This window comes from Plectropomus leopardus, chromosome 7 (genome assembly GCF_008729295.1).
Source record: "Plectropomus leopardus isolate mb chromosome 7, YSFRI_Pleo_2.0, whole genome shotgun sequence".
In the NCBI taxonomy this organism is placed as follows: domain Eukaryota; kingdom Metazoa; phylum Chordata; class Actinopteri; order Perciformes; family Serranidae; genus Plectropomus; species Plectropomus leopardus.
Window position 1 is genome coordinate 26,618,991 of NC_056469.1, and position 17,072 is coordinate 26,636,062.

The following is a 17,072-nucleotide window of genomic DNA, read 5'->3' on the forward strand; positions in this document are numbered from 1 at the left end:
TTTTTTTTAATTTCATAGTGATACTGCTGTAGTGTGTGTGTGTGTGTGTGTGTGTGTGTGTGTTTTATAAACGGTTAAATAGTACATGCAGTGAATACAAACATTCAACACTCAATATAAATATTTACAAATGCAAATAATTTCTCACAGCATGCTAAAATAATAATAACAATGAAAAGCAATAAAAACAATAAAATAGACACAATTATGCACACAAGTAGAGGATTAAGATTTAGATTCAGAAAACTTTATTGCTATGCATAAGATTTGCATAAATTAATAGTTTTGATTAATTTTATTACACTTTTTTTTACTTTTGGAAAGTAGTTTATGAAGGCAATTTCTTATTTTTTAGATATAAATATAGATATCCAAAGTATGAAAAAAAGTAAAAATATAAAATAAAACCAAAAATATTATATATATATATATATATATATATATATATATATATATATAAATATTGTATATATATATATTTATAGGATACATTTAGTTGTCAGAATCAGAATAAGATATCAACATTTAAAATAAAATATGAAAAAATCATATAAAAATACTATAACATAACAAATATGTATTAAAGGGAGGAGAAATGTTGAGGAATTTTTGTAGATCTTGTGACTCACAATAAATGTGTTTTGCAGAGAGCCTTTGAGAAACCACAGATTATATCTGTCAAGAGTTGCATTTCACTAACACATCCAGTGGGTGTCACCATCACTCTGTGAATGTACTGATGCCTGATTCTCCCAGTTAAAAAGGTTTTAAACATTGCTGGCTGGTGTAAATGAGAAAAATAACACAATGTAATAATAACTTACAACTGTCACTTGGCTGATTTCAAAATGTTTGATGTTTCCCTGTAGTGTGTTTACACATACTCCCTGTGTGTGCTTGCTAAGCTTTTAGATAAAGACACTGGACTCCCAAAAATGCAAAGTCCCCCTTGAGATCTTTACAAACACCAAGGGGCAAAAAAACACAGAGCAAGTCAGTGGTGAAATGACAGATAAGTGATGTGATGACAGATGAGTGCATATCAGAGAGTCTGCATGAATTGATGCGCAGAGAGGCATGAAGGGTGAGGTTTGAGCTGCTGGTCTGGGAATGCCCAGCTCTCAGTATCTGACAGACTCCGACACACGGCTTCTCCCTCTTCAGAGGAGTACTGGTTTCACTGCATCTCTCCCTCACTCCTGCGCTCTCTTACTCTCCCTTTCCCCTCCTCTCCCTTCTCTGCCACTGCCGGTATCACACTCTCTCCACTTGTTTTGTACAACCTCTTCAGACCCTGCTCTCTCTCTCTCTCTCCCTTTATTTCCATCCTCCCTCATCTTCTCCCCCTTCCACTCTTTCTCTGTTTATACAGAGGAATGCAGTATGTGGCAGGCTGTGGCTCTTTGGCTGTTGATACTTGCGACTCTGCTCCGGGGTGAGTGACTTTCATCGGTGCTTTGAGTGATGCTCGAACTAGTGTGTGTGTGTTTTTTTGTTTCTGCTGTGCAGAGTGTGTGTGTGTGTGTGTGTGTGTGTGTGTGTGCATGTCTGTTTCTGATATCTGTGCACTCAGCAGCTCATTTCAAACACCGGCAGAGAGTCTGATGGTGTGCAGCCAGACTGAAAGAAATTTTTTTTGTTGTTTTTTTTTTTTTTATATAATGAGCAGGCAATAGAGTGAAATTTAATCATCTTTACTGCAGAATACAAAGCTGAGCTGTGCATTTTTGTGATAAGACAAATAGATAGATAGATATGCTGAGAGAAAAAAAAAGGGTGATTATGGGGCAACTGGTATATAATTTACTACGACTGGAGATTATGGACACTTGGAACTATTAATTTGAATTACAGTCATACCATCTGTGGAGACATATTGATATTAATTAAGGTCTAGTAAATGAATATAGATTTGACACTAAGTAGTAAGTGCATTAATCTTCGACCTTTAGCACTGCATGTTGTTTTTATAAACTGTTTTCCTGCAGGACAGGCACAGCACAGCTGTTTAAAGTGTTTATTACTTTTTCATCTTATTCAGTGTGCCTCCTCTGTCCACCAATAATAGCTCCCTCCACATCAAAGTGATTGCCTTGTGGAGAATGAATCTGAAGTGAATCGAAGCCTTGTGGAGGAGTTATAGGGCGAAGAGAGAGACAGTTCCCTGCTCTCATCGTCGTGAGTGCAGTGTGTATCTGTCTGGGGTGTTTCAGTGTTTAATGGCCTCACTATTTCCTGCGTGAAATGAAAGTGACATTTTTACAGCGGTGGGAAAGACTCGGACCGTCTGCTGGTGATCAATCAGAGACGTAATTGATTAGGTGGAACAGGGTTCTTGCTCTCTGGTTTCCTGCCTACTTCCCCCTCTTTCTCTCCCACACATTTTCATCGTTTGTCCTGTGTGCTTAAAACCAGTGGTGGATCAGCCTATAGGCCAGAAAAATAAAATGAAAATAAAAATAAAATAAAATAGAACAAAATAAAATAAACTTAAAAAAATAGTCAGTCGAGCTCTTTTTCATTCTGAAGTTGTCAAATACTACCCCTCAGTGATTTTGGTGGACGTTTTGGACACCAAAAGCTAACTTTCGTGGCGGTATATTATGCCGCCAGGCCGAAACCTTTCATGATGTTATGATGTGCCACTGCTTGGCCGAATGGCACTTGGCAGTATGACACGCTGATAGATGGTGTCAGTTGATAACGTGGCTGGACTGAACCTGTTGCGGTCATATGATGCACCATTAGATGGCATCATGTTGAAACGCTACTGGTAATGACGTGATATGAGGAGCTCAAAGGTGCTTATAGGGCAGGTGGAAGGGGAGTTACATTGGTCCAACAAACCCTGGACTTTAATCTGGGAGCCCAGCATGTGCTTCCTGTATGAATGTTGAGCCGAACCATGATTTTTTTTCCTGAACCTAACCACATGTTTCTGTTGCATAAACCTAACCACATGTCCCTTTGTAGCGTACATACTTCCTGTAAGTACAGTCTGCGAGATCACAAAACATGGGAGGCATGCATGTCTGGTATAGGGGTGCGTGCGGACTCTTGTGGACCTGGGCGGGTGATGACATTTACATCACGCAGACCAAAGTGGACCATCGCAGACACAGGGATGTGGAAAGTATGAAGGGATTAGGATTAGTTAGAAAAAATGGAAAGGAAAAAGCCATCAAATGTGCAGGACAAAGTAAAAAGAAGATGAAATTTGCAAATTTGTGGAGGCTGGTGTTGGAGTGGGTGGAAGTTTGCCTAAAGCCTAAAATGCGCTAGGTTCGGCACTACTTAAAACACTACGTTTTCTCACACCACTAAAAGCCCACACTCTCTTTTATCTCCATTGGAGCATGACTGCTTTCCCTGTGTTAGTTTGTTTCTCCTTCTCTTTTTCATTCACCTGGCCTTCAATTTCTACACCACTTTCCCCCAAACAATCCATCAATCATTGTAATCGCACCGTTTTTCTGCTATTGCTCTCTCTTCAGTGCATTCTCCTCGTCCTCCGTGGCACAGCTTTCTCTTTGTAACAGTCACTTTTTCTCTTGCTCCTCTTTTGTGATCTGACTCTCCCATTTTTTTTCATCTCATCCTCTCCCCTCCATTGAACTCCCCTCCCCTATTCAGTATCAGTGCAGGGTCCTCACCAGCGCTTTCTGCTCAGGGAGCTGCTGCGGGACTACAACCCCATGGAGAGACCGGTCGCCAATGACTCTCAGACTCTCACTGTCCAGTTCTCCTTTACTCTAATACAGGTCATGGATGTGGTATGCACGGCACAATTACACAAAAAAAACACAATAATACATCCAAACAATACATTTAAACATCTCCCATTAATGTAATTCCAATGTAAAAATGCATTATAAAGTTCAGCCAAAGCTATTGAGGCCTCATCACTCTGAATTTAAAAAAAAATAATCAAATGTTTATCTCCCAAAATTGAAATAATGTAAGCATGTGTTTTTTTGGAAAGTGTGTTCTTGTTGAGCGACTGCGGGGGGATAGGAGAACACTGAGGGAATTCATGAAAGGTTGTTAGTTCGGAAGAACTTGATTTTTCAGACTGCTGAAGCCGTATATTAGCTTTGATGCATTTTTACACAAAATGATGACTGTGGATTTTGTCTCCCATCATCTAAATTGGGATTACATCAGAGGGATCTCTGTGTCTCTCTCACTGTGCTGGAACTGTTTGGAGACAGACATGGTTAAGTATGAGACGATGCTTACAATCATTAAATCACCTCTTGTCCTATATGTTTTGTGTTATGCAAGGATGAAAAGAATCAGATCCTCACCACGAACGCCTGGCTGCAGATGGTGAGTATAATAAATATTTTAAATGATGTTATATTAATGATGGGGTGTTTCTAGGATTTGACGTTGGGGGCTCAGCTTAGACCTCTGTAGGGGGGTCTAGATGGACCATCCCCCAGGAATCTTTTTTTATGAACAAGCTCTGCCTTAATGCTTTTCTTATGCACTTTAGCACCCTATTTACCCTTAAAAATTTGTTTTTCTCTTTCCAGAAAAATGACAAATTTTGATGTTTAAATTATTAGTCATCAATAGTACTGAGGAAAAACAGAATACTTTGCTGCTGTTATTAAAAATGATTTACTAGAGTTGGAAAAAACTTACATGTATCAATTTATGTTCATTTATACAGGTACAAATATGAATGGAATGACAGATTACAAGTTCAGGACAATTTATAGAACATTTGAGGCTGAAGCTTCAGACACCTAGGCTTTGAAACGTCACTGTGTGATCCGAGTTGCTAAAATCTTTTTTTTTTTATGCCCCCCATTACCTGCAAAATCAGTTACACAGTTCCCTCCCAGATGCTGGTTGGGCTTCAGTGTTGTGAGAATGGGCACATCAGCAGGGTGATATCTGATGTAATTTGGACCTGCGTGCAGATTCCTCCATTTTTCTGTCCAAAACATAAAAGAACAGAAGAATAATTTCTTTACAAATCTCTAAGGTGAAATTCAATTGGACTTAAAAACATGGCCTGGTTACAAATACCAAAAGCGTAGAACCAGCTAGTTGTCTCTTTCAGGTCAATGTTATTTATATATCCCAAAATGAAAAGGGCTTAATAATCAATTTTTTGATAAGGGTATTATGTTACAACATACTAAGATAAATAAGGCATTGCAGCCTACAAATCATTTTCCAAATGTAAGGGCACACGCTTTTTTGGTATAGACCCTAACAAAATCACATCATGCTTTTTTTCAATTAAATGTAATGCAAAAATTGTTATTCCCACTAAAATCGTAACCATATTGATCACAATATGTGTCAAAAATAATTGTAGCCATAAAATCTGTACGGCATACATCTTCTATCCTTAAACCCTTGACTTGAATAAGAAAAAAATGCCCAAAAATTCCTCAAATGAAGAGCAATAGTGGATGGACAGACATAAAAAAAAACATGTTATGTGTAGACTGAAATTATAAATAACAATATTGAAAATCAGAATAAGATAGTGTGTCTTGTCTATGTGTGTCCATGTATTTCGTAACACTTTTGTTTATATGTAAAACCAGTGTTGTACTTGTGTCTCCCAGCAGTGGTATGACCACTACCTGCAGTGGAACCAGTCAGAGTATCCTGGAGTTAAAAACCTCCGTTTCACCCCCGATCAGGTCTGGACACCTGACATATTGCTTTATAACAGGTAAGTGCAGCATATACACGCATAGTGTTGCAGCTGAGCTCTGAAATATCTCCTCACTGTGTTTTTTATGCCCCAGTGCTCACGATAAGTTTGACGCCACCTTTAAGACCAATGTGCTGGTTAACTCCAGTGGCTTCTGTGAGTATCTACCTCCAGGTAAGTTTTTATGTATCAGCATTTTGTCCTCAAAGAAAAATGTCTTCAGTCATTCTGCGTGCATGCAATATTACTCTCTCTGCAGCAAATTCATCCTAAGAAATTTTACGGCAATCTAAAATTTTCCTCCACCCTTAGTCCCAGGTGGCTGCACCAAAAACATATTTTTCCCCATTTTACTGTAACCTTTTTACTTTTTTTCAAGGAATATTTGTCAGCACCTGTAACGTGGATGTGCGATGGTTTCCATTTGACATCCAGCGCTGTGAACTCAAGTTTGGCTCCTGGACATTTGATGGCTGGCTGCTGGACATCCAGATGAAGGATGCAGACGTGTCAGGATACATGCCCAACGGAGAGTGGGATCTACTGGGTGAGACAGGCTGTCAAGGCCCTGGAAGACAAACAGTGTTGCTTAGTAACAGTGCTTACATTACCACCATGGAGTCCTGCAGTGTAATTAGATTTTAGTAGGGGAAGTTGGAGTATGCCTCGTGAACATTTCATCGAGAAGAAATACAACTACTTAGTAATATATAAACGACATATTCTGCAGACACCGTCCTTAATTTTCATGAAATCAGATCTTTTCTTCTACACTCTGCTTCAGCTGTGCTCAATTATATCTTTTTATGGTCTTTTCAGACTCATTTCACAGCACTATACAACCCATTTATGTGTTATTTTCTAGTTTTCTCAATCCTCACTGATGTGTTCTGCATTATTATGCCGTCGTTGCTGCACCTGCGTCTGTGTCCTCAGAGGTCCCCGGAGGTCGTCACGAAGTTTTCTACGACTGCTGTGCTGAGCCCTACCCCGATGTTACCTTTGTAGTGACCTTACGAAGGAGGACCTTGTTTTACGCTCTCAACCTCCTCATCCCCTGTGTGCTCCTCTCCTCCATGACCCTGGTGGTGTTCCTGCTCCCTGCCAACTCGGGGGAGAAAATCAGCCTGGGTGAGGAATAGTAATAAGATAAGGGTGGAGAGGAACAGGGGCGAGGGATGCTGTTACAATAAGAAAGGTTGAGAAAATATGAGATATGGAAAACAAGATCTGAATCTGAAAGAAATAACATTTCTTGCTCTATATTCTTCACTTCTTCCTGGTGAGAGCTTGGGCTTGTTTCACTCTTCTTGACTTTCTCTCTCTGTTAACATTATTGGAAAACCTTCAATCAGCTATGCATGAGCTTTGGTTCGGTGTCAGGAGGGCTGAGATATAGAGACAGAGAGGAGACAAAGACGGAAAAGGCAAGAGGAAGATGAGAAAGACTAAAATCGAATGAGTTTTCTGCTGCGTGTCAGAGAGATGTACGATTGGGACGGCTCAAGTGCACCATACCAAATATACTGTTCCAATAAGGGGACTGGCATACTCTCTTCTTTTAAAGACTCTTTCTTCTCTTTCTCTGCAACCCACTAATCCCTGGTGTCCTGTTTCTGCCTCCAGGCATCACGGTTCTGCTTTCTCTGACAGTCTTCATGCTGATGGTTGCAGAGATTATGCCCGCCACTTCAGATTCAGTACCTCTGATAGGTCAGTGTCTTTTTCTGTAGGCACATGTAGACATGTGTTCATTGTAGATTGTCAGCAGCCTCATGGGTAAAATGTGCTCCACTTCCTCCTGTCTCAGGTCAGTACTTTGCCAGCACCATGGTGATTGTCGGGATGTCTGTAGTGGCCACGGTCATTGTCCTCCAGTTCCATCACCACAATCCAAACAGTGGGCATATGCCACGCTGGGTGAGTTTTTAATAATTAAGATAATATACTTAAATCCTGGAGCACTCCTGTACACAATATCAAGGACAGTGTTATTAATACTTTACAATGAAACAAACAAAAAACAAATTGTACAACAAAATACAATATGAAACACTAAAAAGATTGCTTAATTAAAACAAATGAACTTTTTGTTTTTGTTTTTTTAATTCATTTATAAATATATGTTTTCATTATTATTATTATTATTATTATTTTTATTACTATTTTTTCATACTCATTTATTTCAATTAATGCCTTGATTTCATTTTAAGTTATTGCACATTAATTACATGTGTGCATGTCCTATGCTTACATTCAAGTGATGTTTGTTTTGTCCCTCAAGGTTCTTGTGGATGGGAAGGACTGGTGTGAGGTTTAGACGGGTGGGATGTTGCAGGGAAGTAAGAGGGAAGGGCGGGAAGGAGTCGCGAGTGATGTGGGATGTGGGTGATTGGGTAAAATCAGATTTAAAAATAAAGTCTGCTCCCTACATATGCTGTTAACCATTTATTTCTTCTAACACAGTGGTTAGAAACAACTGGATAAGGCTAAAAATGTGTTTTAAGTGATGTTTAAAAGACTAGTGTGAAGGATTTAGTGGCATCTAGTGGTGACGATTGCAGATTGGATTCAGCTGCTTACTACAGTGCGAAAATACGAAAGCCCAAATGACCCTGTCTAGAGCCAGTGTTTGGTTTGTCTGTTCTAGGCACCTGTACAAACATGGTGAACTCTGTGGAGAGGACACCATAAGATATGTAGATATAAAATGACTCATTCTAAGGTAACGAAAAAAACTATGATTCCTTTTTTCACGACATTATACACTGAACAAAACATACTTATTATATTCAATTTCTGCCAGTATATCCTCCTAAACCATACACACTCGACCTTTAACGGAAGGCACATATTCAACAAAGCAAATCTTCTCGAGCAGATTGCTCCAGAGTTTTGGGGCTTTAACAGAAAAAGCTTAATCACCCCTGGTGTTTATCTTTGACTCTGGGGCCACTGCTCCAGGATCTCATTATATGAAGGCTCATAAGGACTTCATCATGCAATGCTTTGAAATTTAAAAGTAAAAGTTTTAAATCAATTCAAAATCCAACATAAAGCCAGTGTAGAGAAGCAAAAACAGATGTAGTAGTATTTCATCTCTAGTTGTAGTTAACGCCTCAGGGCTGAGTTCTATAGCCTGTCTAAGAATATTTGATCAAGGCAGGTGAAAAGCGCATTGCTATTATGTGACGAAATATAGGCTTGTGTGAGATTTTCAGTTTCTTTAAAAGCAAGTAGGTCAAATCTTTGAAAAGCTCCTAACAAGACTAAATAAGCTTAGTGACACGATAATGAAAGTTCATACTGGGATAAAATGTTAAACTGAATTTAAAGGTCCACTGTGCAGGATTTAGGGGGGACATATTTGCAGAAATTGAATATAATATTCACTATGCTTGTGCTGTGCTTCACTATGTTTTCCTTTGTGTATAATCACCTGAAAAAAAGAATTGCTGTGATTGCGTAACCTTAAAGTGAGCTATTTACATCTACATACAGAACGGGTCCAATGGATATACTAAGAGACGTGGATACAGCATTGGAGGTGGGCCCCGTTCGTTTCTGTAAAAGTTATCGAGTGGCACATGAAACAAAAAAGGCTCTTATTTCCGTGGTATTAAAATGTCCTTGATCTTCTGCATTATGGGGTCCATACAGCATGTCCACTGGAGACTTAAAAGAGCCAAGCACGGCAGAGGGCGCTCGAGTATCCAACTTCAGCTGACCGAACCGCTAACTTCAATTTACGTGCTCCAATAACTAACATGGGTTTAAAATGATCTAATCTTGCGGCTCTCCTAGACTTTTGAAATGTATCGGGTAAAATCACGATATCTTTCTCAATGTTAATCTAGGAAAACGGCCCGTTCTCATTTCAAACTCATAAAATAGCGCCGCTTTGTCAGTGCTTTTTGCTTAAGAGCACACTGCCAAAAGGTATTGTTTGTGTGTGTATGAAACGCTGCTGAAGGGCATCAGGTGAGAACGCAGCTGCGCAGAACCAATCAGGGTGTTGCAGCTTCCATGTCTGTCTGATACAGGCAGGGGCGGTGTCACTTGAGAATGCATCCAGGAGGAACCTGTCATGTGTGTAAGAAACAAGGCAGGACAGCATCATTTTGAAACGCAGCTGGTAAGGGTTTAATGAATTTATAGAGCAGACGCAGAATGATACCTAAAGCGTAATATTTAGATGCGGAAGTCCAAATCTGCAATAGGTGATGACTTGGGATGACAGTGTGTTGGGGGAAAAAGCTTTTGGGGCTGCATGGCATCACGTGATGGACCCAGATGATGTAATTCCACTTTTGGCCACTATGTAAAATTGGCCTCAAATCCAGGCGCTGTTTCTCTGGGCTTGGTAGCTCATCTTAAACGGAGTCTCCCATATTGTTTCTACAGCATTCCAGAATGGACAAACCAAACACTGGATCTAGATAAAGCCAATCCTGTTTTCGTGTTTTTGCATTGGCCAGTTGATTGCAATCTGCAACCGCTAGATGGCATTTAATCCTAAACACTAGACCTTTAAAGTTAGAAGTTTAATGTGGGAATTTAAAGGTAATAATTGTGGTTGAATATCTGATATGTGTTCATGAGTGGAATTTTGCATGTGTGTTTCTGTGATTCAGGTGCACTTGGTTCTGCTGCAGTGGGTTCCTTGGTTCTTGCGGATGAAGCGTCCAGGAGAGGGAGCAGAACCGCCTCTTTCCAACTCCCAGACAGACTCTCAGAGCAAGACCCTGTCCTCTCCTACCACTACAGCTACCACCACCACCATCCCAACACCAGTGCCCCCCATCCTCCCCCACAGCCTCAACTCCCTGCAGGCCAGCCTGGCTCAGTTAAACCACCCTCTGTCGCACCCAACGCCCCACCGGCCCAACTCTCAGGTCGTTATCCTCCCTAATCCAGTCCACAGAGAACCCAGCTTCAACCCACATCCACAACCCAACGGCCACCTGGTTTACATGGGCTTCCAGACAACCACAGAGCTGGAGCCAGTTCAAAGAAGCAGAGCCACAAGTCATGGCAGGGTTAACAGTGGACCCGTTGGAGGGGAAGCTGAGGGAGCAGCAGCAGCAGGAGGAACAGCTGTAGACACACCTATCCATCACCACCTCCCATCTTCTAAGTTTGGGAGCCCACCACAGGAAAACCAACTGTCCCCGGATCCTGACCCTTCAATCACATCCTCTGGACCCTGCGGCATAGAGGCCGGGACCGGAGCGGGGAGACTGTCCGCTATACACACCCACAGCGGTGTGATCCGATCTGTGGCCGTGGACAACCAGCTGCAGGCTCTCCTGGTGGAGGTGCAGTTTTTAGTGGAACGTGTTAAGGAGCAGGACCGGCAGCTCAGTTTGGCGGAGCAGTGGCAGTTTGCTGCAGCTGTCATCGACCGCCTGTGCCTGGTGGGATTCAGTGTTTTCAACATCATCTGTACCATCGCTATTCTCATGGCTGCACCCAACTTTGGAGAAGCGCTGTCAAAAGACTTCCTCTGACAGACCAAAGAGAGAGAGGGATTTAAGAGAGATGATAAGGGAAGATACAGATCAGGATTTGTCGGAAGCACAATTGCTGTTAATGAAACTGGGACATGGAACAGCAGATATTTCCTATTCAGTACACTGGAGAGGCCCATGTAGAGATGACTACGATTTGTACACATTATGGTACGATGTTGGCATTTTTCATGATAGAGTACACTTGATGATGCTCACATTTACAGTTCACACATTCTTTTTGTAATGATTTGTATGGAAGTTTGATTGATGTTTGTTTTTCTGAAAATGCTGCACTCAAATGTTAAAAAGAGTGAAAGAATCATCTCATGCATTGATCATTTTCGTGTATTTTCAGCAAATGGACTATCAGCTGAAACCTTCAGCAGAGCATCAGATGATTCGTTTGAATATGGATGATGGTTGTGGATTTCTTTTTAAAGTTTGAACGTAAAATAAAAAAATGAAGAGTTTTTGGAAAAGTTTTGTGAATGAGAATCCTAATAGAAAATCATCCCTGAATTTATGAGAGAACTGGGAAGCATGACATGACATGACTATTAAGTTCATTATATTTGTACTGCCGTCTTTGGATGCTACATGAAGATGCTCTACAGAGAAACTGGACACTGACGTGCTGCATGTAAACCTGAATTTCCTGACAATACAGACTCAGAGTCTCTGTGTGCTCTTTTGTTACACACTTCCTCAAATATTATTTATACTGCAGCACACACATTTTATTACTGATTAGTTTCTTTGAAGACTATTTTACAGAAATTCAAGCAAATTTTCAATCTCATTTAGGTTTCCCCAAGGTTTCCTTTTCAATAAGAAGCCCAGCGTCATTGTGATCACTATTTTCCACATGAATGCTCTTTATCATAATAATACCGCCTGAGCATCATCTGTGTAATGTGATGATGACACTGGTGACTCATTTCTGCAGCACCTTTCATAATCACGTCAGCGTCATACTATGCTGTAGTATACTATGAAAAAGAAACATCCACCCAATGGCTTGAGGTGTCAAGGGCCCCTCTGGCCTTCATCTGCAAAATGTCACACAAATTAACACGTACTGATCAGGTAGACTCAAAATGACAACAAAAAGATGCAAAGGAACTACCATGAGGCACAACTTTACAACAAAAAGGGACAAAATAACAACAAAGAGACACAAAATGAGTACAAAAAGACAGAATATCACATAAAAGAAAAAAATGCCCTAATAGAGACACAATTGACAACAAGGAGACACAAAATAACTACAAAGATACACAAAGTGATCCCAGAGAGACGCAAAACAACCATAAGACACAAAATGACTTTAAAGACACAAAATGACCAAGAAAGATATGAAGTGACTTCAAAGAGTAACAAGATAATCCCAGAGACACACAACAACGACAAAGAGTCCACAAAAGTACCACAAAGAAACACAAAACAGTGACAAAAAGACGCAAAGTGACTAAAAAGAGACACAAAATAGACACAATATGACTTCAAAGAGACACAAAACGACCACAAGGAGGCACAAAATAACTACAGAGACACAAAATGACTACAAAGGGACACAAAATGTCCTCAGACACAAAACAACCACAAGGAAACACAAAATTACTACAAAGAGACCCACAATGACCCCAAACAGACACAAAATAACTACAAAAAAAGACACAAAACAGCCCACATGGTTACAAAATGACTACTAAAAGACAACAAATTCCCAAATAAACAAAAAATGACCTTAGACATGAAACTATAAAAAGAGACATAAAATAACTACAGACTCAAAAAACAACCTCAAAGATACACAATACAACCACATACCATTGATTATTAGAACTTGGATGTCCTGCCTGGGCCCTTGTAAAGTTTAATTTGATGATTTATGATATGTAAACAACTGCTATATTTCCTGTTGTTTAATTACAACATATGTTTGAAAGCCAAAATTGGCCCTAAATGTATACAAGAAGACACAAAATGGCCAAAAAAGACAAGAAATGCCCTCAAAGAAACACAAAATGACCACAAGTAGTCACAAAATAACTACAAATAGACAAAAATATAACCACCGCAGCACGCTCATTAAAAACCCCTGTCAGACGAAACTAAAACTCACCCATGAAATGCTGCTGAAGTCCACAGATCAATAGTGTGCCAACAAAATACTTCATACATTTCTTATACACTCCCAAAGGTCCACATGATCTCAATCCAGCGAAATAATTAATCCAAACATATTATTACATCCACTGATATCCAAAGTTGAGGCTGAACTCCTGACCTTTTGATTGACACCTCATTTGAGCCAATAGATAGATAGATATACTGACAGTATAGGTTTCAATAGGCAGAGAGGGCCTGTTTTGGAGGACGTGCCGACTCTCTGCAGTTCCTGTGAGCTTGCAGCCAATCAATCGCCAGCTAAAAAGCCTGATGGCTTGTGGGTCTTGTTGTAAATGACACGTTTCACCCCAAGAGAAGTTTTTAACCTCTATTGTCATTAACTGTTATGAATGTAAATAAATCTAAAGTGAAAAAAAACAACTTTATTATCAATTTAGGTTTTCTAGAAGTGTTTTTTAAAAGGTTGCAGTGAGCTCCTAAATAGACGTTTTGTGTCTTTGTTGACTTATTTTTCACTTACATACACACATTCAGTACATTGTTTTACCCTCTTTTTATTGAAAAGTCCTTGGACACCACCTGAGAAAAATTTATTTAAAATGTTTATTTTATGTGATATTGATAGGTGAGGCTTCATGCTACGGCCCTTTTGTGTTAACCAGTTAATAAGTCTCAGTTATAGTCATCTCCACCTGTTTGTTTTTTTTTTTTCAAGAAAGTACTCAAATGAAGATTAAAAAGCAAAAGAACAAAAAGCAAAAAACTTTTATTTTAGCTTGTTGAAACTTATAAAACTCAATGACAGAAGCACTTATAGTGACAGCTTTAGGTATGCCTTGAATGTGTTTTAGGTGAATTTTACAGGACCTTGTAGACCTTGTGGACCTTGACCTCGTTTCTGAAAATGTACATGTGCTGTATATATTCATATACACTTTTGCAAGAAAAATATTTCAAAGCTCTAGTTTTATTCATAACGTGGAACAATATTGTCCTTTTGTGCAGAAGTAGATAAGGTTCAGCCTGCAACATGTCGAAGAGCAAAGAGAAGGTCAGATTTCCAAGAATCCTTTCTTACAAGGCGTTTATCTTATAGACACACTCTGCGGCATATCTCCTTTCACAGACTCACATGCTTGTGTATGCAGATAAACATAATCTCTGTGACCCTGAATTTGAATGTAAATTTCACAGTACATTTCAAAGAGGTGTTGGACACTTTCAATGCAAATAGGTTGTGAGGGATGTAGATTTAAAACGATTTGAAATAAGCAGCCCTGTCTTTTCTTAAAACATGCATCTGGCTGCCCTCCCTTCGATCGGAGTTTAAAAAGGACTCAGAAACAGAGGGCAGGGGAGTGAGGAAGAGAGGGGGGCATGAGAGGAAAAAGAGCCAGAGAGAAGTCAAGATGGAGGTAATGAAGCGCAGAAATAAAGAGGGCAAAAGAGAGATAGAAGGGAGTGCGATGCTGAGGCGCAGGGACGGAGAGGATGCAGAATGACAGAAAAAGAACAAGGTGGTTGCATGGTTGAGAGAAGCTGAGGAGGGAGGGAAAAATGTGCTGAGAAAGCAAATAGGAGCCGATAAAGTTTTTAACTGATTGCTCATTAATGAGAGAGGGAGATGAGGAGAGGAGGAGCGAATCCCCCTCCTCCTCCTCCTCCTCCTCCTCCTCCTCTGGGATGCTGCTGCTGCTAAACTGTACTTAGACCAGCATTTAGGGGTGACTGTACATATATTCTGAATTGGCAAAGAATATCTTGGCAAAGGTTCCCATGTGAAATGATTGACTATGAAATAATGCAAACACTTTATGATGATTGAATTTGGCTAATTGCTGTTTTGGCACCGAGGTACACAAACCTTCAGCTCGCAGGCTATAAATTAGGTTTTAAACATTTTCATTGTATATGTGCAGGCAGGACAGTTTACTATTGAAACAATTCACAATGAATATCAATGGCCTACTGAGCTCCTTTTGTCTGTGTGAGTGCTGGGGATGCACAGCTGAGAGATGCAATACAGCACAGGTAATAAATCTAAGATACTCCCCTCCGCCGGTGACTCAGTCATCCACCTGCTCTGTGTCGACAGCTCACGCAGAGCTGTTTGTTCAGAGGAGAGGCAAACCGCGTCATACAAAACAGTGGAGCGTGATGCAGCGAGCAGGCGTGTGGGATGCAGGAATCTTTGAGGGGCCTCTGCAATATGTGGCAGCATTTGTCGCACAATTTTGCACCCACATCCACAAACCAGAAAGCAGTGCAAGCACAAAAACCCACTCATGCATCAAGTGGTGAGAGTCAGGACCCTGCTGCAGACCTAATGCAGTAACCATGCACACTCCCAAAGCTCTTTGTCTCTTAATGTTTTCTCTCTCTCTCTCTCTCTCTCTCTCTCTCTCTCTCTCACACACACACACACACACACATGCGGTTCACTTACACTGCTGCTTGTGCAGCCCTGTCAGTTCTGTATTGTGTTTAGCTCCTGTGGGAAAAAGGAGAGAGGGAGAGAATATAAAAGCAGGGAGTCATAGTTCATAAAAATTGGCTGCATTTTAAAAGAGTTTAATCATACTGAAATTAAAAAAATAGATCTAATGCAGCTTTTCCCACTTTAAAGGTCCAGTGTGTATGATTTAGGGGCATCTATTGGCAAAATGGTGTAAAATATTCATAACTATGTTTCATTAGTTTATAATAAGAGGCAGCCTCTGGGGTTGTAAAATAAAGCCAGTGTATAAGTGCCAGTAACTGCAATTCCATGAACGGCAACTTGAGGCTGGCTCAAAAAAAGTGAGTCAATCCCCACAGACCCCCGTGTTAAATGCACAACTCTGAAGCTTTTTTTTGGTTCTATAAAACTGCACTATAAACTGTAAATAATATATTACCTGGTACAATGCAACAATCCTCCTGCCTTTTGCACCCATCAGCCCCTTAATGTGATCAAGCTGTGGTATGAAACTGATCAACACAGAGGTTGGATCATTTGCAAGACGTCTCTCAGGACAAGTTTCTGTCCCAGAGATGTTAGCGTTTCAAAATTCAGACATCCCAAGATAATGTCCCAGACCACAACCAGTCAATATGTATTAATTACTGGGTACAGGCCTTCGATGCAGGTCGATATGGTACGGCCATGTTGGGTAATTGTCTCCCAGATCTCATTAAAAGACGGAGTTGTGGAGCAAAGAAGACGCAGGAGAGAGGAAGAAAAAAACAGATGTGGGTACACAAAGTGAGTGTATACGAATCTTGCTCTGCTCGTGTGTAAAGTCATTATCTTTTCGACTCCCAGCTCCACGAACAAAACACAAAAAAACCCTAACTTTGCATCAATAAATCAGTTTATTTAAAAGAATATGTTACAATTTATTACAGTAAGCGACGTAACCAAACACTCTGTCTTAAATTCTACATTTCAACATGTCAAAGAATCTGCAGGTTTTCAGTCTCCGTCCTCTTCTTCTTAACGTGACTCTTCAGAAAGCTAAACCATATCATGTGGAAAAACTAAACAACAGAGAAGCTGAATTTAACATAGTATCTTACTGAAATAAATAAGAGACACTTTATTCAGGATGAGAACGAGAAAGAGAGAGAGAGAGAGAGAGAAAGAGAGAGAGAGTGAAGGGGGTGAGCGCACACTTGAAGGCGGGCAGATCAGAGACAATCGACCACCTCGGACACGGTCCAGTAAACAGATGAGAATCCTGGGACATGTGTTCAGCTTTTAG

General features: G+C 40.2%; 1 protein-coding gene across 1 annotated transcript; it reads left to right on the forward strand.

Moving 5' to 3' along the window:
* Window positions 1–1,363: 1,363 nt before the first annotated feature.
* On the forward strand, window positions 1,364–11,294 carry LOC121945979 (neuronal acetylcholine receptor subunit alpha-7-like). Its single transcript, XM_042490367.1, has 10 exons — window positions 1,364–1,435; window positions 3,634–3,773; window positions 4,285–4,329; window positions 5,592–5,701; window positions 5,778–5,857; window positions 6,063–6,230; window positions 6,620–6,814; window positions 7,310–7,396; window positions 7,494–7,603; window positions 10,318–11,294. Exons 1-10 carry the CDS (start codon window positions 1,384–1,386, stop codon window positions 11,191–11,193), a joined length of 1,863 nt encoding a protein of 620 aa, XP_042346301.1. The 5' UTR covers window positions 1,364–1,383; the 3' UTR covers window positions 11,194–11,294.
* Window positions 11,295–17,072: the final 5,778 nt, after the last annotated feature.

Excerpts from the sequence above, each read along its gene's own strand:
- LOC121945979 (XM_042490367.1), top strand. The coding sequence starts at position 1,384 with ATGTGGCAGGCTGTGGCTCTTTGGCTGTTGATACTTGCGACTCTGCTC. Across the intron at positions 7,397-7,493 it reads AGATTCAGTACCTCTGATAG|GTCAGTACTTTGCCAGCACC; the intron begins GTCAGTGTCTTT and ends CTCCTGTCTCAG. Across the intron at positions 7,604-10,317 it reads GTGGGCATATGCCACGCTGG|GTGCACTTGGTTCTGCTGCA; the intron begins GTGAGTTTTTAA and ends TCTGTGATTCAG.